Source organism: Ahaetulla prasina, chromosome 1 (assembly GCF_028640845.1).
Source record: "Ahaetulla prasina isolate Xishuangbanna chromosome 1, ASM2864084v1, whole genome shotgun sequence".
Lineage (NCBI taxonomy): Eukaryota > Metazoa > Chordata > Lepidosauria > Squamata > Colubridae > Ahaetulla > Ahaetulla prasina.
Window position 1 is genome coordinate 267888643 of NC_080539.1, and position 26415 is coordinate 267915057.

At 38.2% G+C, this 26415-nt stretch overlaps 1 protein-coding gene across 3 annotated transcripts in view; it reads left to right on the top strand.

Moving 5' to 3' along the window:
- SERGEF (secretion regulating guanine nucleotide exchange factor) overlaps positions 1 to 26415 on the top strand; it is a 91152-nt gene that overhangs the window by 966 nt on the left and 63771 nt on the right. For 2 of the 3 annotated variants that reach the window (XM_058158518.1, XM_058158536.1), the window contains exons 2-9: positions 6942 to 7080; positions 8032 to 8187; positions 9642 to 9736; positions 10007 to 10067; positions 12109 to 12222; positions 13103 to 13165; positions 14235 to 14393; positions 21392 to 21558. In XM_058158518.1, the coding sequence (XP_058014501.1) occupies positions 6942 to 7080; positions 8032 to 8187; positions 9642 to 9736; positions 10007 to 10067; positions 12109 to 12222; positions 13103 to 13165; positions 14235 to 14393; positions 21392 to 21558 (954 nt within the window). The remainder of the gene's footprint in view (positions 1 to 6941; positions 7081 to 8031; positions 8188 to 9641; positions 9737 to 10006; positions 10068 to 12108; positions 12223 to 13102; positions 13166 to 14234; positions 14394 to 21391; positions 21559 to 26415) is intronic. The other variant, XM_058158526.1, reaches the window with a different exon arrangement.

Consider the following 26415-nt stretch of genomic DNA (forward strand, 5'->3'; position numbering starts at 1 on the left):
CGCTTGAAGACTTAATATTCTTAAGAGAGAAGTTGAAAGGTCTCTTTTAAGCCTTTCTCCTCATTTTTGGGAGAAAGTTTGTATATTCCAGTCTTGGGAGGCGGCGGTGAGAGGAGCTTTGGCATTTACTGCTCCCTGCTGGCCAATGGTTCTTACTTTATTACGGTAGCCCAGTGATTCCCAAACTGTGAGCCGCGGCTCCCCCGGGAGCCGCGCCACCGCCACAAGGGAGCCGCGAAGAAGCAGCGTCCGCTCCACACGCGGTGCCGCGAGATCCCAGACGCACAAAGCCGGACACGGCCGCAGCGACCGGGACTCGCACACCGCAACTCGGGACAACTCCAAAAGCCAAGGGACCCCCGCGCAGCGCACCACACACCCGCGGGCAGGCCACAGCAGGCAGGAAGGCGGCAGACGCCGACGACGGACCAAAGGAAGCGCGAGCTCCGGCCCCGCCCGCCAGCCTGAACCACAGCGCCCGCCCAGACCCGCCGCCTGACGAAGCAATGGCGCACCTCCCCTCCAGTCTGCCCGCGGCGCCACTGGCTTCCCAGACCACCCGACACGCTGCCCAACACGGCCGCGCCACCACGCCGACGGCATCGGGAAAGAGGGGCTGCGCAGAAAATAGCAAAACCACCCCGTTAGTTCCTCCCAGGTGAGCCAGGCTGGAGGCGAGAACAGCCACCTCCTCCACAAGGCGGAGACCCGAGGGAACAAGGGGATCGCGAGAGGCCAAACTCCGAGACCAAGCAGGGACCCCACGCCTGGGAAAGTTCCACAGAGGCCGCTCCCATCAAAGGTGGCGGTGATTAGTATTTTACCCTCCTCCCCCATTTCACCCATTACTGAAAGTGTCAGGATCTTGTTAAAATTGTATCTTCGGAGCTGTCCGTGAAGCTTTGGTGGGGTTGAAACTAAACGGGAAACACACCTGCGGCTATTAATTACACTGGCAGGCAGGGAAGCAAAGAAGCTCCTCTGGTCACGCGTGAATGCCGTTGTCGGATCCGGACACCCATCAATCAATCACATCGCAGTCCGAATGAACAAGCCCTTTAATGTCTTCGCTATCGCGCGGTTTCGAAAGGTGCCGAGCTCGGCTTCACGACACGTTCAGCAGCGCTGCTCGGGAAAAAAAAAGGCCTATCGTGGGTCCAGGAGGAAAGGGGCGGACTTTTGTCTTTGCAAGGGGAAATCTTCCCGCGCTTTGTTTGCCTGCTGCCTGTCGTTGTCTTGTTTGGTAAAACGAAGCGTCTGAAGTGTATTTTTCATCACGCAGCAAGACGGTGGCGGTGATTAGTATTTTTACCCCTCCCTCCCCCCATTTCACCCATTACTGAAAGTGTCAGGATCTTGTTAAAATTGTATCTTCGGAGCTGTCCGTGAAGCTTTGGTGGGGTTGAAACTAAACGGGAAACACACCTGCGGCTATTAATGGCAGGCAGGGAAACACTGGCAGGCAGGGAAGCAAAGAAGCTCCTCTGGTCACGCGTGAATGCCGTTGTCGGATCCGGACACCCATCAATCAATCAATCACATCGCAGTCCGAATGAACAAGCCCTTTAATGTCTTCGCTATCGCGCGGTTTCGAAAGGTGCCGAGCTCGGCTTCACGACACGTTCAGCAGCGCTGCTCGGGAAAAAAAAAGGCCTATCGTGGGTCAGGCTATGGCCCAGGAGGAAAGGGGCGGACTTTTGTCTTTGCAAGGGGAAATCTTCCCGCGCTTTGTTTGCCTGCTGCCTGTCGTTGTCTTGTTTGGTAAAACGAAACGTCTGAAGTGTATTTTTCATCACGCAGCAAGACGGTGGCGGTGATTAGTATTTTTACCCCTCCCTCCCCCCATTTCACCCATTAGTGAAAGTGTCAGGATCTTGTTAAAATTGTATCTTCGGAGCTGTCCGTGAAGCTTTGGTGGGGTTGAAACTAAACGGGAAACACACCTGCGGCTATTAATTACACTGGCAGGCAGGGAAGCAAAGAAGCTCCTCTGGTCACGCGTGAATGCCGTTGTCGGATCCGGACACCCATCAATCAATCACATCGCAGTCCGAATGAACAAGCCCTTTAATGTCTTCGCTATCGCGCGGTTTCGAAAGGTGCCGAGCTCGGCTTCACGACACGTTCAGCAGCGCTGCTCGGGAAAAAAAAAGGCCTATCGTGGGTCCAGGAGGAAAGGGGCGGACTTTTGTCTTTGCAAGGGGAAATCTTCCCGCGCTTTGTTTGCCTGCTGCCTGTCGTTGTCTTGTTTGGTAAAACGAAACGTCTGAAGTGTATTTTTCATCACGCAGCAAGACGGTGGCGGTGATTAGTATTTTTACCCCTCCCTCCCCCCATTTCACCCATTAGTGAAAGTGTCAGGATCTTGTTAAAATTGTATCTTCGGAGCTGTCCGTGAAGCTTTGGTGGGGTTGAAACTAAACGGGAAACACACCTGCGGCTATTAATTACACTGGCAGGCAGGGAAGCAAAGAAGCTCCTCTGGTCACGCGTGAATGCCGTTGTCGGATCCGGACACCCATCAATCAATCAATCAATCAATCAATCAATCAATCAATCAATCAATCAATCAATCAATCAATCAATCAATCAATCAATCAATCAATCAATCACATCGCAGTCCGAATGAACAAGCCCTTTAATGTCTTCGCTATCGCGCGGTTTCGAAAGGTGCCGAGCTCGGCTTCACGACACGTTCAGCAGCGCTGCTCGGGAAAAAAAATGAATTGTTGGTATAAGTTGCAGTGGCAGCAATTCAAGAGCGTCGCTGAAGAGTTTACCCCTTCAAATGCGCTTGAAGACTTAATATTCTTAAGAGAGAAGTTGAAAGGTCTCTTTTAAGCCTTTCTCCTCATTTTTGGGAGAAAGTTTGTATATTCCAGTCTTGGGACGCGGCGGTGAGAGGAGCTTTGGCATTTACTGCTCCCTGCTGGCCAGTGGTTCTTACTTTATTACGGTAGCCCGTTGGTCAGGGCTGCTTTTTTTTTTATTTCATTTTGTCACAACAGTATACACAAACATTGTCATAAATAAAACAACATATCATGAAGAATATATATATATATATATTTATATATATTTGTTTTCTGAGGTTTTCACGGGTGTTTGTATATAGGTCTTTGGTTCAGCAGCGCTGCTCGGGAAAAAAAATGAATTGTTGGTATAAGTTGCAGTGGCAGCAATTCAAGAGCGTCGCTGAAGAGTTTACCCCTTCAAATGCGCTTGAAGACTTAATATTCTTAAGAGAGAAGTTGAAAGGTCTCTTTTAAGCCTTTCTCCTCATTTTTGGGAGAAAGTTTGTATATTCCAGTCTTGGGACGCGGCGGTGAGAGGAGCTTTGGCATTTACTGCTCCCTGCTGGCCAGTGGTTCTTACTTTATTACGGTAGCCCGTTGGTCAGGGCTGCTATATATATATATATATATATATATATATATATATATATATATATATATATATATATATATATATGTATGTATGTAAAAAAATATGCATCAGCTATATTAATTTGATATAATGAAGGGAACAATAGGAGTCCAGGTAGTCCTTGACTTGCAACCGTTTATTTAGTGACTGAAGTTTCGACGACAGTAAAAAAACAGTGACTTATGACCATTCGTTACACTTAGGACCATTGCAGCATCCCTGTGGTGACGTGATCAAAATTCAGATGTTTGACAGCTGACACTGACAGTTGCAGTGTCCTAGGGTCACGTGATCCCCTTTTGTGACCTTCTGACAAGCAAAGTCCATGGGGAGGTGTTACCACTACACCGTGTTACTACTACAACCATGTTACTACTACAAGATACTTAGACTACCAGTATCTAGTCCTCTGAAATGGTCAGGAAACCCAATGACCAGCTGGTTTTCCTGACCATATCAGAGGATTAGACATTGGTAGTCCTTGACTTACGACAGTTCGCTTAGTGACCGTTCAAAGTTACAGCGGCACTGAAAAAAGGGACTCATGGCCATTTTTCATACTTGCGACGGTTGCAGCATCCCCATGGTCACGTGCTCAAAATTGAGATGCTTGGGAACTGACTCACATTTATGAGTGTTGAAGTGTCCCGGGGTCATGTGATCCCCTTTTGCGACCTTCTGACAAGCAAAGTCAGTGGGAAAATGAGATTCACTTAACAACCGTGTTCCTAACTTAACAACTGCATTGATTCACTTAACAATTGTGGTGAGAAAGATTGTAAAATTAGGCAAAATTCACTTAACAAATACTTAGCAACAAAAATTTTGGGCTCAGTTGTGGTCATATGTCGAGGACTACCTGCCTAGATATTCTAATTCTATGACTCCATTTTATGGCTCAGATGTTCAAAAAGACCTTGACTGAGAATTAATTATAAATAAAATACTCCTAACCATGGTATATGTTTGATGTTTATTCCTGCGGCACAAAGTTCACAGTAACTGTCCTTTTATCTTTTACTGGAGTGGGATTTGTAAATTGCTTTGTGGAATGGAATTGCAGGTAATAAACAAATAAACAACGTTGGAAGAGAAACATGTGAAAGTTTGTGATACTATGACTGATATTATAAGATGGAGTTCCGTAAGGAGATATTTATGATATATAAAATATTTTTATAGAATTTTTTAAATTTAAAATTGCTCTGAAAGCAGGAAAATATTAATTTGAAAGAATTATAATGTAAATGACACAATTCACATTGAAGTTCCTTGTTTCCCCGAAAATAAGACATCCACCGATAATAAGCCCAATCAGGCTTTTGAGCTCATGCGCTAAGATAAGCCTCCCCTATATATATATATATATATATATATATATATATATATATATATATATATATATATATATATGTATGTATGTAAAAAAATATGCATCAGCTATATTAATTTGATATAATGAAGGGAACAATAGGAGTACAGGTAGTCCTTGACTTGCAACCGTTTATTTAGTGACTGAAGTTTCGACGACAGTGAAGAACAGTGACTTATGACCGTTTGTTACATTTAGAATCATTGCAGCATCCCCGTGGTGACGTGATCAAAATTCAGATGTTTGGCAGCTGACACTGACAGTTGCAGTGTCCTAGGGTCACGTGATCCCCTTTTGCGACCTTCTGACAAGCAAAGTCCATGGGGAGGTGTTACCACTACACCGTGTTACTACTACAACCATGTTACTACTACAAGATACTTAGACTACCAGTATCTAGTCCTCTGAAATGGTCAGGAAACCCAATGACCAGCTGGTTTTCCTGACCATATCAGAGGATTAGATATTGGTAGTCCTTGACTTATGACAGTTCGCTTAGTGACCGTTCAAAGTTACAGCGGACTGAAAAAAGGGACTCATGACCATTTTTCATACTTGCGACGGTTGCAGCATCCCCATGGTCACGTGCTCAAAATTGAGATGCTTGACTCACATTTATGAGTGTTGAAGTGTCCCGGGGTCATGTGATCCCCTTTTGCGACCTTCTGACAAGCAAAGTCAGTGGGAAAATGAGATTCACTTAACAACCGTGTTCCTAACTTAACAACTGCATTGATTCACTTAACAATTGTGGCGAGAAAGATTGTAAAATTAGGCAAAATTCACTTAACAAATACTTAGCAACAAAAACTTTGGGCTCAGTTGTGGTCATATGTCGAGGACTACCTGCATAGATATTCTAATTCTATGACTCCATTTTATGGCTCAGGTGTTCAAAAAGACCTTGACTGAGAATTAATTATAAATAAAATACTCCTAACCGTGGTATATGTTTGATGTTTATTCCTGCGGCACAAAGTTCACTGTAACTGTCCTTTTATCTTTTACTGGAGTGGGATTTGTAAATTGCTTTGTGGAATGGAATTGCAGGTAATAAACAAATAAACAACGTTGGAAGAGAAACATGTGAAAGTTTGTGATACTATGACTGATATTATAAGATGGAGTTCCGTAAGGAGATATTTATGATATATAAAATATTTTTATAGAATTTTTTAAATTTAAAATTGCTCTGAAAGCAGGAAAATATTAATTTGAAAGAATTATAATGTAAATGACACAATTCACATTGAAGTTCCTTGTTTCCCCGAAAATAAGACATCCACCGATAATAAGCCCAATCAGGCTTTTGAGCTCATGCGCTAAGATAAGCCTCCCCCTGAAAATAAGCCTTCCCTGAAAATATTTAAACGCAGAGCTGGAAATCAGGTAAGACGGCAAGAGGAGCCCCATCTTGCTCCAGGCGCCCCAAAATAATAAGACCTCCCCAAAAATAAAGCCAAGTGCTTATTTCAGGGGTCAAAAAAATATAAGACAGGATCTTATTTTCGGGGAAACATGTTATGACTGGGAAAGAGAAAAAAACAATACAACTTTTCTTAAATTTATATTAATATAATAACCACCTTGGAGAAGGCACATTTCAACCCTTAATATTTCTAGGTATGGCTGACAAATTCCCTTTTGAAATTCCAGCATTTTGTTGTAAGAATCCTGATAAGCAAACAGCATTTTCTGAATTGCCTTGGTACCATCTGCTGTTTTGCAATCTTAAATATAATAGTCCTTTCTGCTGCCACTCATTGTTAACAAAATTGGACTCGATGTAAGCTTTGCCAATTTTTAATACATATGTTTTAAAAGATTATCTTTTCAATAATAAATTAGTAAATGTAAAACTTCAATAAAGAGCTGTGTGTGTGATGGGTAAAATGTTGTGTTCAATATCTAAAGGCTCTTATTTGATATCTCGGCTGGCAAAGATGATCTCTGAATAACCTATGAACTGACAGATTGTCCAAAAAGGGCTATTACAAGCATTAACATTAAGCAATTCCTAAAAATACCATAACTATAGTTCAATGTATGGTTTATTTGTCTATAAGATACAAATAGATAGTATCTTGGGCATATCTGAATTAATCAGTTTAAATAAATATTTCCCTCCTTCACTTTTTTTCAGGGAGCAAACAGCTATGGACAACTTGGTCTTGGTCATAAAAATGATGTGCTCCTGCCTAAGGCTGTGAAGTCATTTCTCTTTAATCAGAGTTGTATCAAAAACATTACTGGAGGTGGAGGTCATTCTGCTGTTCTTACCGGTAAAAATCCAACTATAATATTTCTTTGTGTACTGTGAAGTTTAGTTCTATGGATTGTAGATCCTTCCTGCATGATCAGTCCCAACTACATTTTGATCTTTATACGATGTTTATAGATCCAAGCTTTCCTCCTAAATACATAATATAACAAACTGAAATAATAGGTGCAATTGTATGGAGAAAAGGAAGTTAAAGCTATGATGCTGCACTGCTCCATATTACTATCTTCAACATTTTTAATCTAGCCCTTCAAAACAAATCAAACTCGGGAAACAAGAACCACTTGGATTTTTGGAAAGATCTTTATTGCAAGTAGTAATGTGGTCAAATTTTGAAAGTTTGTTAAAGCAATTTTTCAGTGTAACTTAGTGTAATTAAGGTGGAATTAGTTTGAGTCTTTTTCTGACATTATCTCCCACATCCAATGGAGTCTGGAATCTTTTGCAGCAGCCCTGTTTCTTCCTGTAAAACATATGCTCCATCCTCCATGTTCTTAGGATCTGTTAGATATTTTGTCCAATTGTCATCATCGTTATATTTTTAACCCATTCTTTTTCAAAGTGCCATATCATGCTGAATAAGATAATAAAAACTTGAACATAGCAATTACAGAACAATACATAACAGTTCTTTTCCTAAAACGAAATAATAAAAATAGAAAGAATCCAAAGCTGAAAGCAATTCATTTCAAAGAGGCAGTACAAAAGCAGTATTGTCCTAAAGCAGATGTTGTTCTACAAATGAATAGGCATGACTTTAATTGTCTAAAGGAAAACAATTTCAATAAATTTTCTTCAAGAGATGTGCTGCCACTAAGAAGCCAGCTCCCCAACTACTTGCATAGGTTGAGTGATATGAGTGCTGGCATAATATACCCCTGATGATTAAATCTATTGATTTATATGGTCCGCTCGCTATAGATAAGTCTGATGCTATTTGTTTATTTCACAGACACTGGAGAGATATTTTTCTGTGGCCAGAATAAAGATGGACAATTGGGACTTGGTCATACTGAGGATGTGACACATTTTACCTTATGTTCTTCTATTTGTGGCTGTCCCGTCATACAAGTTGCCTGTGGCTGGGATTTTACAGTTATACTTGTTGGTAAATCTGTTATAATTTATTAGACTTGTATGCCTCCGAACTCTCAATGATTCTGGATGGCTCATAACAATCAAATAAAGAATTCCAATAAAACCAGTTAAATGTAAAACATAAAGCTGGCAAGCATGATGAAATGATGGGTCTCACTCTCTCTTGGCAAAGGATTGAATAAATATTGAACCAAATCATTACATACAGTGAAAGCCTTGGACCCTACGTATGCCTCCAAGAGGTTCCAAGATCTTCAGTTGTGTATTTTGTATAAAAAATTAAAAATTACCTATTATTGAGTGTTTGGAAATGGGACCATTTTCAACTGAATTAAACACAATAATTAAGAAAACGAGCTATGAACAAAGACTTTTGCACTCACTGTGCAACCAGTGCTTATAGAGCTGTACAACTTAACAATAAAGTTCTAAAATAAAGCTAAAAAGTCCCATTCAGCTGGTTCTAATGGGATATAGATGTAATTCATATTTGTTGAATTATACTGGCGTTTTAAAATAAGAATTAGGTTAGACAAGATATGGTGAGTTGTGCTCATTTAAAGAGCACCAAGTTAAATAACAGTTCTGTTTAATTGATTTTACCATTATTTCTTTCTTTCATTCATTCATTCACTTGCCAATTACTCTGTGTGACTTACAGAAGATTAAAACATGTTAAATGACCATTTCTTTATAAACGTAAATCTCTGAAACTATTTTGCATCTAGGAGGCTTATTTTCAGTTCTGGTTTTCAGCTGTTTTGCTGGCTCTGTTTTTGTATATGGTTCCTTTAACTGCAGTTTCTATCTCACTCTTGTTCGTTCTCTTATTGCTCTAATGTTCTAAAGTTCTTACACTGCATTTAAGTCACACTAGAAATAAGTAATGAATATACAGGTAGCCCTTGCTTAATGACTTGTTTTATGACCATTTGAAGTTATGATGGCCATGGAACGGGTGCTTTACAATTTGTAAAGTACCTCCAGGTGTTGTAAATGATTGTGCCAGCCCTTATGGTCATGTGACCACATGTCAACCTGGTCAGCTTTACAACCTGTTGCAGCATTCCACGGTTATGTGACTATGATTCTGCTAATTTCTGGCATAAATATGCCCATTCAAATGAATGGGTTTGTTTAGTGATCACAGTGTTTGCTTAATGACTGCCGTGTTCTCTTAATGATCATTGCAGAAAAGGCAGGGAATTTACTTCAGGTCATGTGGTTGTCTTGACTTATGACTGTAGTGGTTTATGATCTAATTCCGAAGCTCAGCTAGGGTTGTAAGTCGAGGACTACCTGTAGATATAATGAGATTCAAGGAATATCTATGATTACATGAATTGGAATCAGTCAGAGAGCTGAGCAAATAAGCATTTCATGGCATATTGCATTGAAAATTCATAATAGTTTTGACTTGAGGTAGACAATAAAGGTGTTCAAATGCGCTGCTCTGTCTTTCAGGAAATGGCCAAGTGTTCTCCTGTGGTTCTAATTCCTATGGACAATTGGGAATTCCTGATATTTTAGGCAGATGCACTATTCCAGCAATGATTAAGGTAAGAGGTCTTGAAAAGTCGGTGCTTTTGCCACCAAAGCTTTTTAATCACCCCATCAGAAAGAGGAAAAAAAATCAGTTTTGTAAAAATGAGATGATTTCTTTTACAGGTCGCTGTAAATTTTTGCTGTATGTTTTGAGGATATTTTATACTATCTTCATGCTTCCTGTTTATAAAGCCGTTTGAAAAACCAATATTTAATTCAATAGAAGTAATATGTTTTATGATATACCTTACATTTCTCTCACCATCCTCTCACTTCTCTCATAGTGTTTACAGGATAAAATAATAAATATTGCTGCTGGGCTTAGGCACGCTGTTGCTGTGGCTGGTGAGTTAATACCTTTATAGTGAAATTAACAATAATAAAGATGTAATACTGAACTCAATCAGATGAGTTTAATTTTGCAGCTGAAATCGTTTTGTGAATTTGCTAGAAAAAAACATGAAGTGTTTAAGAAATAATTCATTGATTCAATATTCAGTGACAGGCTAATACAAATCAGGTATTTTATGGAATATATTCTATGATGATTATTTAACTTTCATGGATCCCTTAAAAAAGACTTTTAAAAGGAATTTATAATTAGGATAATTTTGGTCTTTTACTCTCAGCCATAAAAGTATATAAATTGCTTAGTAAGTTTAATTAATGAAAGCCTGGAAATCAATATTACATTGTTTCTTCTGATATTAACTGGGATGGTACTCATTCTAAAAATAGGTGCACAAAGTGGCCCTCATTGGTTGCAGTGAGCATAGTAGGTGAGCATAGTATCTTGAAAATATTAATGGTAGTCCTTGGGTCACAACCCTAATTGGGATGGGAGTTTATGTTGCTAAGTGAAGTAGTTATTGAGTGAAACTTCACAGCTTTCCCAGTGGCTGTGCTTATTAGAAGCCAGAAGAGAAAGTTGCAGATCACCTCCCCTGTTCTCTGACAGCTCCCACCCTGATTCAAGCTATTCCTGGCTTGGTTCTTCCCAGCCCCAAGCCTTGATTTTTCCCAGGCAAGGGATGCTTTCAAGGGATCACTTAGCCAGAAGAGGCCAACTTGATTTTACTGCTCTGAATGAATTGTATTTGCTTCAGTTCCCCCACTGCCTATTTCTCCCCACCCATCTTTGTCGTTTTGTCTGCCTTGTATAGCATGGCTGAGATGGAGACATTGCTGTATTCTGCCATTGCCTTTTCCCTGCCACCATGACCCCTAGTAGACATTCCTCCCTGTTTACTTCTCTGTGCCATTATTGTCTTTTTTCTCCTCTTTGGCATTGCTTTACCTCCCCTACGCTGGGCTTGCTGACACTGCAAAATCTCCATTCCCACCCAACTCCAGGGGAAGGATACTGTAAACATCTCCATTCCCACCCAATTCCAGGGGAAGGATACTGCAAAATCCCTATTCCCACCCCACTCCTGGGGGGAAAGCATATTGCAAAATCTCCATTCCCTCCCCACTCCAGGGGAAGGATACTGCAAAATCTCCATTCCCTCCCCACTCCAGGGGAAGGATACTGCAAAATCTCCATTCCCACCCCACTCCAGGGGAAGGATACTGCAAAATCCCTATTCCCATCCCACTCCTGGGGGGGGAAGGATATGCAAAATCTCCATTCCCACCCCACTCGGGGGCCAGCCAGAGGTGGTATTTGCTGCTTCTCCAAACTACTCAAAATTTCCGCTACCTCAGAACTGCTCAAAATTTCAGCTACCGGTTCTCCAGAACCTGTCAGAACCTGCTGGATTTCACCCCTGAGACAGGCGCACCACTGACATGGGGCCTGAGGCTGGCTGGTGTTGCTGAGGCCAGCACAGGGGAGGCAAGGTGATGCTGAAATAAAGGAGGAAGAAAAAGAAGATGGCAGTTTCAAGGAGGATAAAGAAGAAGGTTCACTTGGGGAGGCGGTGGCAGTACAAAGGTGGTGGAGAAATATAGCAGGGTCTTCAATTCAGCCATGCTGTGCGAGGGCCCAAAAGGGCAGATATGGGGTGAATGAGGAGGTTATGAGGAATTGAAGCAGAGGCATTTTGCACAGGATAAGAGAATGTGACTGTGGGATCCTGTGACAGCTGTAAGTCTGGGCGAGTTGCCAAGTACCCAAATTTTGATTATGGGGATGCTGCAATGACCAGAACTCTGAGAATGGGTTGTACGTCCATTTTTTCTACAGCGCCGTTGTAACTTTGAACAGTTGCTGAACAAATGATCACAAAGGACTATGTGTACGGCTAAATTATGTTTTACATTTTATGTGCTAAATGCGAACTGTTCAGCTGATATCAATAAGGCACATTAATGTATTTCTTCAGGCTGTTATCAGGGGAATAATTTTTAATCTTGACAATTTATTTTCCTTTTGTGTGAACAGAAAGTGGTTCTGTATTTCAATGGGGAATTGGTATGGCATCTCAAGCAAAGCGAATGTGCCAAGGAAAAAATATTCCTTCTTTCTTGAGGGCAAAGGAACCTTGCAAAGTACCAGGTTTGTTTTTTTTAAAGCTATACATGGTATCGATGCCTGTTTGGGGCTTTTGTGCATATATGCTGCCCAGAGTCACTTTGAGAGTGAGGTGGGGAGCATATTAAGGTGTCTTTGTTGTCTTTTCTGAAGCTAAATATACTCAGATTTTTTTAACTTTTCATAGCAGAACCCTATCTTGGTAGCTCTTCTCTGAACTTGTTTTATTTTGCTATTACTTGTTTTGAATTTTGGTATACCACCCCAAGTGGGTTCTTACCAGGACACAATGAAATCAACAAGTATTTCCAATAATTTGGATTCTATGATCCTATTAATATATCCAAAGATAGCATTTGCCTTTTTAACAGCTGCGTCATGATAATGGCTCATATTTAACTTACAGATGACTAGAATACCTAGTGTTCATTTTTCATGTTAAGGAGGAGAACAACACTTTCGATAGATGTTCGTATCTCATGTTTTAAGGCTTTGTTTTCCCTACAGGAAATCTGGGAATCTAGGAATTATAGTTCAAGGGAGGACATTCCCAAACCTCATTATTGCTATTCATTTTATTTTCAGTGGTTTTCATAATAGCAACATTTCTTTTGTTCAAGCCCCTGTAGCAACTCAGGAACTTAAACCAAGTCATGGTTCTTGAAAATTAATTTCATTGTAAATCTATATGCTTGCATTTTTAAAGACTATTCAGCCATATCAAAGTGACCCTTGAGCTATTAAAATTTGTTTGTGGTGTAATAACTTAACATGACCTATGCAGCAATGATTTCTATATATCTAACATTTTTTTAGCTTTAGTTTTGTTTGTGACATAACACAGAAAATCTCTGTGAAAGGAATTGTCTCTTTAATTTATGACATAAATGGATTACTCTCCTAGGTTTTGAAAATGTCAAAGTGAGGAGTGTAGCTTCTGGCTCACATCATGTTGTGTCACTCACAGGTATGTTTCCTTGTCTGCACCTATTCCTTTGGCTTGGCTGAACCATACAAAACATTCTGTTTCTGATATTAGTTCAAGTTTCATTGGGAGTGTCTGAGTGTATGATTTATGTGTTTCAGTCTTCAAAGCACCTATTTCCTTCTCCCATTTTGAAACACTCAGATGTCCTTCATTTGGTTTATGTGACTTTGACATGTGGACTTTTGTCTGTATTTTTTTTTTCATGTTTTTCATCCTCATAAGCAGAACTGAACCACTTAGATAAGCTTGCAAATCCAAGAACTGAGAATAAGTGAAACGTATTGATAGAAGTCAGGAAATTAAAGGCCAAAGAATTTTGGCAGCTGGTAGTCCTGCTGAGGATACCCAGTTTGGTGTGGTGATTAAAAGCACCAAGTTGGAAACTGGGAGAACCCTAAGTTTCTAGTCCTTCTTAGTGACAAAGCCCACTCAGTGATTTTGGCACGGTCATGTTCTCTCAGATTTGGGAAGAAAGCAGTGACAAACAACTTTTGGAAAAAAAAACCACCTTGCCAAGACTCGGTCAAAAAAGACAAAGTGCAAACTTTGTATTTAGTTTTTCTTTTTACTGTACCTAATGGCTCCATCTTTTGAGTGGCCTAGTTTGTGTTCATCTGTCCTTTAAGATTTGATAAGATACATGTTTTTTTTCTGATAATACAAAAAACATTAATCAGTGTGCTCTTTTCTTATGAGGAGCCAACAAAGGAATATTTATTATGCTTGCATTGTGTATACGTATTGTGCATTGATGTTGTCAAGGCTATGTGTTTGTATGTCCTGGATGCACTTATTTGCATGGGGATGATTTGGTTTATATATTACAATTTGGGATTTGGAGAAATTTAATTTGCAACTATGGCTAATTCCATACAATGTGACTTGCTTGTCATTTCTTGTGCTTTGGCATTTCTGAATTGTAGCTTCCTTTTAAAGTTAAGTTCTTTACTATTTGTGCATAGAGCAATGACATTTAATCATTATATATGTGTCCTTAAATGATACAAAAATATCTTAATTGCTATTTTATTCTTTTTCTCTTTTTAAGATGATGGAGATTTATATGTTTGGGGAAACAATAAGCACAAGCAACTATTAAGTAAAGACTCTGTTGTTTTGGAACCTCAGAAGATTGAAGCTCACTATTTTGAGGGTGAAAAAATCAGAAGAATTTGGAGTGGTTGGACACACCTGGTGGCGCAATCAGGTATAACCTAAAAAAACTATATCTAAAATAAAACAACATCCATTTGATTGTTAATAATATTTGTATGGATCTTAAAAGGGATTTTAGACTGAGATGTATGGAAGATATGGCAAAACACTGTGTCAGAAAAATACTTGATTTTTAATATTAGTGTGCTGATTAGTGTTCATGCTAAGCTGTAAATTAGTCTTTTGTTTTCCCTTCCTTTCTCCTCTTTCCTGCTCTGAGGTAGTGTTGAGGTATTATGTATTGCATCTTTGGAACCTTGCAAAGATAATTACAACTTTGCCTTGCTGTGCAAGCATAAAATATACTATATGTCCAAATAGAAAAAAAAACCTCCCTAAAATATATTCTCAATCCTACTGTTAGAAGTTCTTAACACAGAATGCAACAGATGCCAACATGAGTTTTAGAAGAATCCCCACCCAATATCATATTATCTTAGACTATGACTTCAGACAAGAAGAATATCCATGTATATTCGACTAAAACTCTCCTGTTTGTAACCCTAACGTTTAATTAACTCAAATGGTGCATTATAAGAATTATCAGGATTTTATACAATTCTAATAATAAGTCTATAAAATATGCCATCAATATTGGACAGAAATGCTCATTGTAGCTTTCCACAGTAGCCGTTTATTTTCTGGCTTAGATACAATATGTCTTTTTTTCTTTAAATAAAATACTATGGCTCCATTTCTTCATTAGTGAGATTATGAGTTCTGCAAGAGAAATAATAGTTTGATTGCACTGGGGCTTCAGTTTAGTAGACCAGATAAAGGTGAAAGTGGCAGAAGTTTTGTCAGATTTTCCCATCTGCAAACATCATCTACCCCATAAGTCAGGGAAATGATCTCCTGTTACTGGATCATTTTCTTTGGCTTGCTTGCTTGCATGCCTTGTTGCTTCTAAGGATTTGGGAATGAAAGCAATATTGTGTAAAGCCCATCTTTGCAGGATGTTTTATTAAAAAGAATGTAAAGCCAAAACTGAAAGTCACTCTTTGATGTTTTTGTGAGAATGGGAGTAGATTCTATAATGTTGCAGATGTAAATTAGGTTATGTAAGAATCTCATTGAAATGGTTTGACTAAAGGAAGTTCTAAATATAGCAAAAATGTGTTGAAGAAGAAAGGAGAGAACAGAGTCCTAAGCCTTTAAAAGGTGAGTCATCCTTGGTTCAGAATAACTGCCTTCCTCCTTATGCTGGTAGCCAATAAGAAATGGAGTCTTAATTAAGGGAGTTTGTTTATCTTTGTGTTGTTCTGAATAAATTCACAGTTCTGTTTGTTATGTATTTTTAAAATGGGAAAATAATTCTTAGTACATTAAAGATATGCACATCCTTTCATGTGTAAATGGATTGAAGGACATGGAAAAAAAATGCTTCCCCCTCCCTGTTCAACTGGACCTACAGAAAGAATATACCATAAAATTATAAGCTGAGTTGGGTAGCTCCAGATAGGTTCTGTGGGAGAAAGGAAATAAGTTGTCCCACTCAGTAGTCTTCTGTGGTGGATTGGGGTCTTGTACTAAAAGCTTCTGAAAAACACGTGTAGTATTATAAAGGTACACTGCGATGTTTTAGAGAAATGCTAAATAGGATTTATTTTGTTGATGAATGTATCCTACAAGATCGTTGTTGTTCTTCAGCGGTCTGATTCTGTTTGAGGTCCTAGGTGAAATATGAAGAATCAGAGATCCAAGGTCTTTGGTAAGAAATGATAAAAAAGTTAGTGCTGGCAAAATAACATGTGAAATCTTGGAAGACCTCATCATTTATTTTATGTCTTCTCTCCCAAAACTGGCAATAGGATGTCAGAAAATACCAGGAAGATGGTTAACGACCAAAATTATAATTGGAGGGATGTCAGAGGGGCAGTCTTACATTTAGTGCTCTTTGTTTTTTTTTTAGTTGAAAAATCTTTAAAAGTAGTGTTGTCTTATGGTTAAAGTTTTAAACTAGGGAGACTGTGAGTCAAATTCTATCTAATCTAGGATTTTTATAAGGCCTAAAATATAGATGAAATATGGTGAGATAAAAAAGTAAATATTTTCAGGTACTTTTAAATAACTAGTCCATACATGAAGTTGAAATTGGTTCGTTCGTTCTTTCTTTCTTTCTTTCTTTCTTTCTTTCTTTCTTTCTTTCTTTCTTTCTTTCTTTCTTTCTTTCTTTCCTTCTCTCTCTCCCTCTCTCTCTCTCTCTCTTCCCCTTCCTCCCTTGACATATATTGCTGTGTTATTAATGCAACAACTTCAGTAGTTTACAACAAATCATAAAACACAGTTAAAAAGAAAGGTACCCTTTCCTTCCAGGTACCAAACCAAGTTACCTTACACTTAATCCTCATCTTAGCTCAATGCTTAGTGAAAGAGCCAGAGTTTCATGGCCTTTTGGAAGGTTAAAAGAATAGAGAGCCCTGAGATCTCAATAGAAAGCTGTTCCAAAGTGCTGGGGCCATCACTGAGAAAGCATGGCTTTGTGGTTCCATCAGGTGGCAATATTCAAGAAAGGGGATCTGGAGCGTACCCATCCTATCTAATGTAGTAAGGACTAGCAGATACCTTCAGAAAAAGATGGTCCTGCAAGTAACTGGCCCTGGAAATTCATGTTTGTTGCTCTGATAGAAGGTGATGCTGGGGTTAAGCATCCTTCACTTAATGGCTGTCGTTTGTACAATCTGTTGTATAGGATGATGTGATATGGGGACAATGTGTAAGAGAATGGAATATGGAGTTAAACATATTATCAGCTTAGAGTCTTTATGTTGCCACAAACAGTCCATGTCCAGCTTCCCCTTGAATTCGGTTGACCCTTTCCTAACATCAATTTAATGCTGGCTGTTAGTTGACTGGATTCTTCTGTATAGGCTTGAATAAATCTTCTTTGCTGCAGCTTAACATATGGGCCTGGTCCTTTGTGCCAGACACAATGGTATTCGTTCCTTGGTACTTCCAAATTCTTTGCCTTGTTTTTTTTAATAAATAAAGTAACTCAATAAAAAAGAAAAAGAAAAGAAACACAGTATACCACAAAGCAACACATCAGCCTGAGGCATAATCTCTATTCCCAAAAATGTCTCTGAGCCCCATTTCTCATGTGGACCAGAAGCATTTTTAGAAAATAACTGAAAAGAGAGGGGAGAGAAAGATTGACTTACAAACCCAAGTGGACTTGAACATTTAGGTCTGCTGATGGTTTACATGCTGTTATAGCATGTAATGCCTTATTGTAGAAATACTGTCTACTTAGGAAGTTTATTATATTTCAAGTAACAATTCATATTCTGTGTTATTGGGGCTATTCTGTGACTTAGTCTGAATCTCAGAAGCGCTGCAAACTTCTGAGGCCACATAAAACAGAATATGGGCTGTCAAAGCTTTCCTGAGTTCCTTTCAAATGCGCTCATTAAACATGTTCAAACTGTCTATGTACTGACTTTCTACCTGTAATTGCTAACAGGATATAATTTGTAATTAAGACAGTTTTATGGAATAGCTTGTAACTAATTATTTTTATAAGACCTATAGAAAAAGCATAGTGTTTCTATTTTAAATGTAGGCCACAAAAGATGTAAGTGTAGATAGTTCCTTCTTTACAGCTTCTGCCAAATACATGTGAATGTGCATTTTATGTCAGTGGCAGAAGGAAAGTGAGACTTCTCACAGTAGTTTTTTTTTATATTTTTTTTTAAAAAAACTTTCCTTCCTTCCTCCCTCCCTCCCTCCCTTCCATCCATCTCATTTGTGACTCTGGGCAGCAATTAACAATATTTAACTCTGAAAACCAATTAAAGCAGTTTTGTACAATAAAAGGCAAAGGAAAGTGCAAATTATTTTATGACCTAATTACTGCACAGTTCAGAGATTGTGTCTTTCTGTGCTACTACAGTTTCTGCTAAAATAACAATGTCATTATCCAAAAATGTAACTACTACTAAATTCCTTAAATACTTAATTGAATGATACATTTAACTGGCAACCTCTTACGGTGAGCAAAACTTGAATCTCTTTTTTGCTGTCTGTTCTTCTCCCTTCGGATATCTGTGGAGGGTAGATAGATCTCACACTGTGTTGTCCTCTTTGCATAGCCATTCTATGTGTCCATCATAAATCATTCTGGGACATGTAACAATAGCAATAGCACTTAGACTTATATACCGCTTCATAGTGCTTTACAGCCCTTCCTAAGCAGTTTACAGAGTCAGCCTATTGCCCCCAACAATCTGGGTCCTCATTTTACCAACCTCAGAAGGATGGAAGGCTGAGTCAACCTTGAGCGGTGAGGATTGAACTGCTGAATTGCAGTCAGCAGTCAGCAGAAGTAGCTTGCAGTTCTGCATTTTAACCACTGCACCATCACGGCTCATGTATCTCTTTAGCCACTTGTAATAGTGTAATACTGTCTGTCAGTCCTGGAAGCCATCTTTTACTTTGGATCTTCAGGGCTGCCACATTTAGGGCTGTGGGAAACTGGGAGGGGGGATTGTATGGAGTTGGAGGGATATCTAGCCATAATAACATTCTTTTCTCTGAGAGTCAAAGACATCCTGCCCTGCACCTGGAGTGATGTGACTGGGAAGCATCTCCAGTTGGGACGGTGCATTGATTGGACCATGTGATGGACATGTAGGTGCTAGGGCAGGGACTTGGATTTTCTTTTGGGTGGGGAAAACCTGGAAGTTTTCAGATTTGGGTTTTCCCAGATGTGTCAATATGACATCTCTAATAAAATGGAACTTTGAGGAATTTCTAGCCTCAGAGTCTTCTTTCGTTAGGGGTATTACTTGGAACCCTGACACTGTCTTTCCTTCCTAGCCACTTTTATCTTTTTTCCCCTTCAAATCACACATGACTTTCTGTCTATGAAGCCCTTTATCTGTTCTTTTTTTCAGATTCAAGTTATCAACTATGATTACAGTTGTATGACTGAGCAGTAACCGAACAGGATGGCAGTCAGTGTTTACTTTTTCCATTCTGTCAAAGATATTTGGATTTAAACTGCCATCTGTCTCCACACAACATGGCTAATAAAAAGCAGCTGTAATGGTTGGAATCCAAAAGAGAGCTTCAGGTTGTCCAAATTAATTTACGAGAGTACTATTTAATTAGAATTACATAGTAAAAGAATTAAATAATTAAATAATTTGCTATTATATAATACTTAGAATAATACTAAACATAGAAGAAGAATAAAATTATTATCTTCATATAACATTTTCTTAAATATTGAACCAGCACAGATAGTGAAGACTTACACCTGGTGGCGTGCGTGTAGAATTTAGTATGTCTCATATAAATGTACATACAGTGTACAACAAGTTGAAGTAGCAATGGAGGTGGTAATAAAAGGAATTGCAATATGCAAGTGCAAGTTTTAAGAATGAGTACTTTTCAAAGTGTAAATTAAGAATGGGTATTCACATTCTAAACACAAGAGGGATTTATGTTTATTCCTCAGGGAGCAGCTGCCTTACTCATAAAATGGATTAATGCCAATGTAAGCTAAATAATAATAGCAAGGAACAGTCATGTGTAACTAAGGAACTGTTCACAATATAAAGTAAGAATATAGATAGTCAACTTGCTTTGCAAATAGAACAACTTTCTTTCTTCATATAAAATCTCCTTAGTAGGTCTAGTAGACCATTTTTGCCAGTGGTCAAGTCAAAGAATCTAAAATTAGATTAGTAATGGAAGTACTAATAGTAACTATTACTAATGGTAGTAATAATATTCAAGAGGTGATTTCACTAGTTCATATATTTTTAGTCAAATATAAAGTACGTCTCGGGTCTTGTTCTTTTTAAACTGTGAATCAAGATTTGACTTTTATTTTGAGAGCTGCAATTAAGTTTGTTGTTATGTTGATATGTTTATGATTAAATCATTAAAATTAGATTGCAATCAGCATTTAGTTATTACTATTAAAAGTTTCAAGGGAAAAGTTGTATCATGAATTCTAAATGGGACAAAGCTATGGTTAATGTGGTAGACTTGTGGAATTGGAAAAAATGTTAATTGAATATTTCATTCATATTTAGGAGAGTTTCTTGATTTATTTCTTCTCAAGGTGAGGAGATTAGGAGAAAACTGGTGAGAAGTTATTAACGAACCTGGGAATTGCTCCTAATGATTCCTGAGGGTTGAAATGACAGATACTGTAGATTGTCAAGAGTCAAGGAAACTGGGAAGCAAGTCTCTATATTAGCGTCATGAATTTTGGGTGGTAGCTTTGGGTTTAGACATCTCTTCATCTTGAAAGTGATATGTTTATTATTTGAACATACACCTGTTTTTATATTTCAGTTTGTGGTTGATTTCATTGATCATGCTAAACTTGTTGGACTAAATTCTAACAAGCTAAGTTCACACATTGTACTAAGGCAGAAATGAACATATTTTGTTCTGCTATGAGGGTAGTTCCTCTTCTCTTTTTTTGAGGGGGGGACCAAGGCTCAAGGCATATGAAAGTTGACCATTCTGAAAACTGCAAAATAGATGCAAGGTACAGTACATAACTTGTCACCTCTGTGTTAAGTCACAAACCAAAATGTTTGCATAGTTATATTGCTAGATTCGGGACAGGGAAGTTTCTGAGATGCTTTGGGAGCAGTCATTATTTCTCAGTATTACCTACCCATCAAAGTTGTTGTGAGAATAAAATTTAAATAGTTTATATACAATATATCTTGCCTGGAAGAAACGTAGAATATCAGTGTAACAAACAAGCAAAAGCAATCATGCTCAGCAAATCACCATGGTTGAATTCATAGAAAGTGTACTAAGCCAAAACCAGGTAATCTCATTAGTGTTGTTTATGAATTCAACTCCTGAATCCATTGGTGTGGAAAATATGTAAATTGAAATGCTTAATGAAAAGAAAAGCTTTATGTGATGTATTCCAATCTTGCCCAGCTTAATAATGTTTTATTATGGTTTTATCTTAAGTTCAAGAACTAACACTGTAATTATGTCATTGATGTTTAGAGACAGAGAAAGTCTTCACATGGGGTAGAGAAGACTATGGTCAACTTGGAAGAAATGAGATGCCATGCGAAGGACAGAGCAAGGACAGAAAGGAATCAAAAGAGCATCATTTGAAAGAGTCATTTTATACTCCTGCTACAGTACCTAGACTCTCTGGTGCATCTGAGGTAAGGGAAAACTATGCATGTTGTCATCTTAGACTTTCTTTTATTAATCTGAATGGTGCCTCTGGCACAGGGAATGCTGTACTGTCTCAATCCATTAAGTCAACATTGCATACGTTTACTTATTATATCTAATATTCTGCCAGTTATTTAGTTTGTGAAAACTGAAAGACAATTCAAATGTGATTCTTTATACTACTCTTTCTAATAGGCTGATTGCAGCTTTCCCTATATTTGCTTTTTTACGACACAAAAGTTTCTTAATACACACTTTTTGTAGAGAATTCTTTGTGGAATATAAATAAGTTAAATTGTACAAAATATTTGAATTTTGGAAGACTGACTTTAATGATCTCCATTCATTATTATCATCCTAGTATGCTGGATTTCATATTAAAGTTAATTGTAGAAGTACGCTCTTTGAAAAACAAACAGGAAAAGAAAAGCCTCTTTTCTAATTAACAGAAATACAAGTTTTCAGCAGAACATTTGCATGTCTTTGTGTTCTAAAAAGGGTTGAATTTTGTTTGAAGTTGCTTGTTTGTTATTTTAGTATATTATTAATTACAACTATTCATGTAGTCTTTAACTTAGGGACCATTTGAAGTTATGACAAACCCCCCCCCCAAGGGTACTTCTGACTCAGTTTCAAAATTACAGTCTCTGCTGTGCCCTTTTTTGTTCACTCTTACAATCGACTGCTGTCCCAGCATATTAGATAAGCACTAGTTTAGGAGACCCATAGCAGGTTGAATTATAGAGCTCCATTCCAGATCTGTAAGAATATCAAGTTCATATAAAGAAAACTCTTAGGTAATCTAGATACCAAATCTACTTGCAAATTGCCTTTTTTCTCTTGGATGCATTGATAAATAGAAGATAAGATAATAGAACATAAGAAGTGAAAAAGTAAGGAAGAAAGAAAAAGAAAAGAGTATAAAGAAGTGGTTTTTGGTCTCTTTGACAACAGTTAAAAATGCATTTATATTTTACCCTCTTTTTCTAAGGTTACACATATTTTTTTTCTTCCATAAGCTGCCTTTCCTAATCATCATACCCCAAATTAGAAGTTCATTTTTTTCTTTTTTCAGCAAAAAGTCCATAAGGGGTTTCCAGTCACTAATAAACATAGTAGCTGGTCTTTCTCTAAGCAAACAAGTTAACTTTGCCATCTCTGATAGTTCCAACCATTTCTCTAATGTGGGTATAATACAGTTTTTCCATTTTTGTGATACAGTTCAGATAATCCTTGACTTTCAACCATTTGCTTAGTGACTGTTCAAAATTACAATGGCATTGAAAGAGTGACTGATGACCAGTTTTCACACTTACAACCATTGCAGTATCCCCAAGGATACATGACCAAAATTTGAATAATTGGCAATTGGTTCATATTTATGATGGTGGCAGGGTTCTGGGGGTCATGTGATCTCCTTTTGCGATTTTCTGACAAGCAAAGTCAATGTAGAAGCCAGTTTCACTTAACAACCATGTTAATAACTTAACAACTGCAATGATTCACTTAATAACTGTGGCAGGAAAGGCCGTAAAATGGGACAAAACTTACAACTGTTTCGTTTAGCTACAGAAATTTTGGGGTCAATTATAGTTGTAAGTCAAGAACAACTCGTAGTCTTGCTATCTTTTTTCTGTTTGAGTTTGTCCGTCAAAAAACTACTGTTTTTATTTGCTCAATGTTCTGATGGAATTTCTTTAAGTATCACATCTTCATTACTAATCTTCAGTCTGATAGTAAAATGCTACTGCAAATAGAAGATCCAGTAGTCTTTTTCCTAACAAAGTGCACAAGAAGTCAATTTATCAATTTTTTGATAAAAAATTTAAATTTTGCAAATTGCATATTAATTCTGTAAACTCTGTCAGTTTCTGCATCCATATCAGCTGCATCCCATTCCAAAAATGTTTTTGAACATTGAACAACCTTTTCTCTGGTGTCTTCTGGAAGCATCTGGAACTACTTCAAGTCTCAAATGAAATTCTTTTTTCCTCAATTCTAGTTATACCAGATTGCCTTAGTTCTTTTCCATCTCTATATTTATTATTTTTCTTTCTAAAATTTCCATTTTGTCTTTGTTTGATTTTTCCTGTAAGTTGTCCTATAGATACTTCAATTTTTTCTTTCATCTCCATTTTCAAACCTTTCTTCCATTCTCAAATCTATCACTTTAGATAGATGCAGATATTTGCTACCCCATCCCATCAAACATTTTTGTAACATTCAAGGATTAATTCACTTTTCCATTTATCTACAACAAAGTCTTTGTTGATAATTTTAAGTAGTGGCTGAATTTTAGCAGATCAGGATAAAGAGAGGATAATATAATAGCAACCTTACTAAATATTAACCCTTGTCTGGAGCAAAAGTTTGATCTTTTTTTATTCCAATGCATCATAGCTCTTGATTTTGCTACCTGAGCTAAGATAAGAGTTTTATTTTTTTTAACCTGGTATAGTGTTAAGACAGTTAAGGCTAAGGCTAGTAACTGGGAGATTGTGAGTTCTATCCTAAGGTTCTTCTGTCTTAGTCAAGAAACCAAATGGGTGACTTTGGGCCAGTTAGTCTTCTCATCTCTAGGAAGAAGGCAATGGCAACCTACTTCCCCAAAGCACTGCCAAAATAACCAAAGGGACTTGGCCAGGCAGTTGTCAAGAGTCAAAAAGCTGACTCAGAGGAAGACACACACATAATATCGAGCAAACAAGCCTAAAAGAAATATCTCCCTTTTAGTGCATATAGCACTACGGTAGCCAGTTCAAAACACACCCCTATTAAGATGTTAGATGTTTGAGAAAAAAATCAGACCAAGATAAATCATTTCAGATTTTTTCCACCTTTAATATAATATATAAGCTGTACAATTCAATTGAAAAACAAACAGAAATATTTTAAGGGGAAAATAACAATTAAAAAAATGAGAATAATACAGCTGCATAAAAAGGCACATCCTTAAACCAGTGGTGGAATTCAATTTTTTTGACTACTGGTTCTGTGGGTGTGGCTTGGTGGGAGTGGTGTGGCTTGGTGGGTGTGGCAGGGGAAGGATGCTGCAAAATCTCCATTCCCACCCGTCTCCAGGGGAAGGACACTGCAAAATCCCCATTCCCTCCCCACTCTGGGGCTAGCCAGAGGTGGTATTTGCCAGTTCTCCAACCTACTCAAAATTCTCCAGAATCTGCTGAATAGCACCCCTGCCTTAAACTAATATTTCGTTGAAGCACCTTTTAATTTTATGACAGTCTTGTGGGGTAGGAGCCTATCAGCATGGCACATCTTGCCTTGGGAATCTTAGCCCACTCTTCCTTGCAAAAGCGCTCCAAATCTGTCAGATGGTGAGGGCACATCCTGTGCACAGTCCTCTTCAAGTCACCTCTTCACTTCTGGTGAAGGCATTCTTTTGTTAATTTGGAGGTATGCTTTGGGTTGTTGTGATGTTGAAAAGTGAAATTCCTCTTCATCTTCGGCCTTTTAGCAGATGCTAAAGGTTTTGTGCCAGAATTGACTGATGCATGGAACTAGTCATATTTCCTTCCTCACCTTGACTAAAGCCCCAATTCCAGCTGAAGAAAAGCAGCCCCAAACATAATGTTGCATCACCATGCTTCACGGTGGGTATGGTGTACTTTTGGTGATGTGCAGTGCTGTTTGCACAAAACATACTTTTTGGAATTATGTCCCAAAAGTTCAACCTTGTTCTCATCACACATTTTTCCACATGCTTTATCATACTTGATGTAGGTTTTGGCAAAATGGGTTGGATATTTTTCTTTGTAGGGTTTTCAACTTGCCATCCTACCCTCCCAGCCCAGACATATGAAAAATATGGAAGATTGTTGCCACATATAGTACACAACCAGTTCTTGCCAGAAATTCCTGCAGCTCCTTTAATGTTGCTGTAGGTCTCTTGGCAGCCTCTTGGACCAGTTTTTGTGGTCTTTCTCATCAATTTTGAAGGGACATCAAATTCTTGGTAATGTCAGTATAGTGCTGTGTTTTCTCTACTTGTTGATGACTGACTTCACTGTATTCCATGATATATCCAATACCTTGGAAAGTGTTTTGTACCCTTCTCCTGACTGATACTTTCCAACAGTGAGACCCCTTTGATGCTTTGTAAGCTCTTTCCAGACAATGGCTTTTGCTGTAAGAGGCACCTGAGTAAATGTTAAAAGAGAACCCTACTAGAATTTTAGATGGGCTTGATCAGAGTCACTTTAACTGATGACAGATGTGAACTGACTACTATTTAATATCAGTTTGAATGTGATTGGTTAATTCTGAACATAGCCACATCCCTACATAAAAAGGGATGAACAATTATGCAGCCACATCATTCTAGTTTTTAATTGTTATTTTTCCCCTGTAAGATATTTCAGTTTATTTTTCAATTGAATTGTACCGCTTATATGTTAAGTTAGAGATGGGAAATATTCTGAAGTGATTTACCTTGGCCTGATTTTTTTTGTTTACATGGCATTTTAAGAATCATCTATTGTAATGTCCTTCCTGTTAAAGACTACTTCAGCTTTAATTGCAACAATACAAGAGCCACCAACAGATTTAAACTTAATGTTAATCGCTTTAATCTAGATTGCAGAAAATATGACTTCTGTAACAGAATCATCAGTGCTTGGAATACTTTACCTGACTCTGTGGTCTCTTCCCATAATCCTAAAAGCTTCAACCAAAAACTTTCTACTATTGACCTCACCCCATTCCTAAGAGGACCATAAGGGGTGTGCATAAGCGCACAAACGTGCCTACCGTTCCTGTCCTATTGTTTTTCTTTTCTTTTCTTCTTCCTATATATATATTGATGCTTATACCTCCTAATATTTACT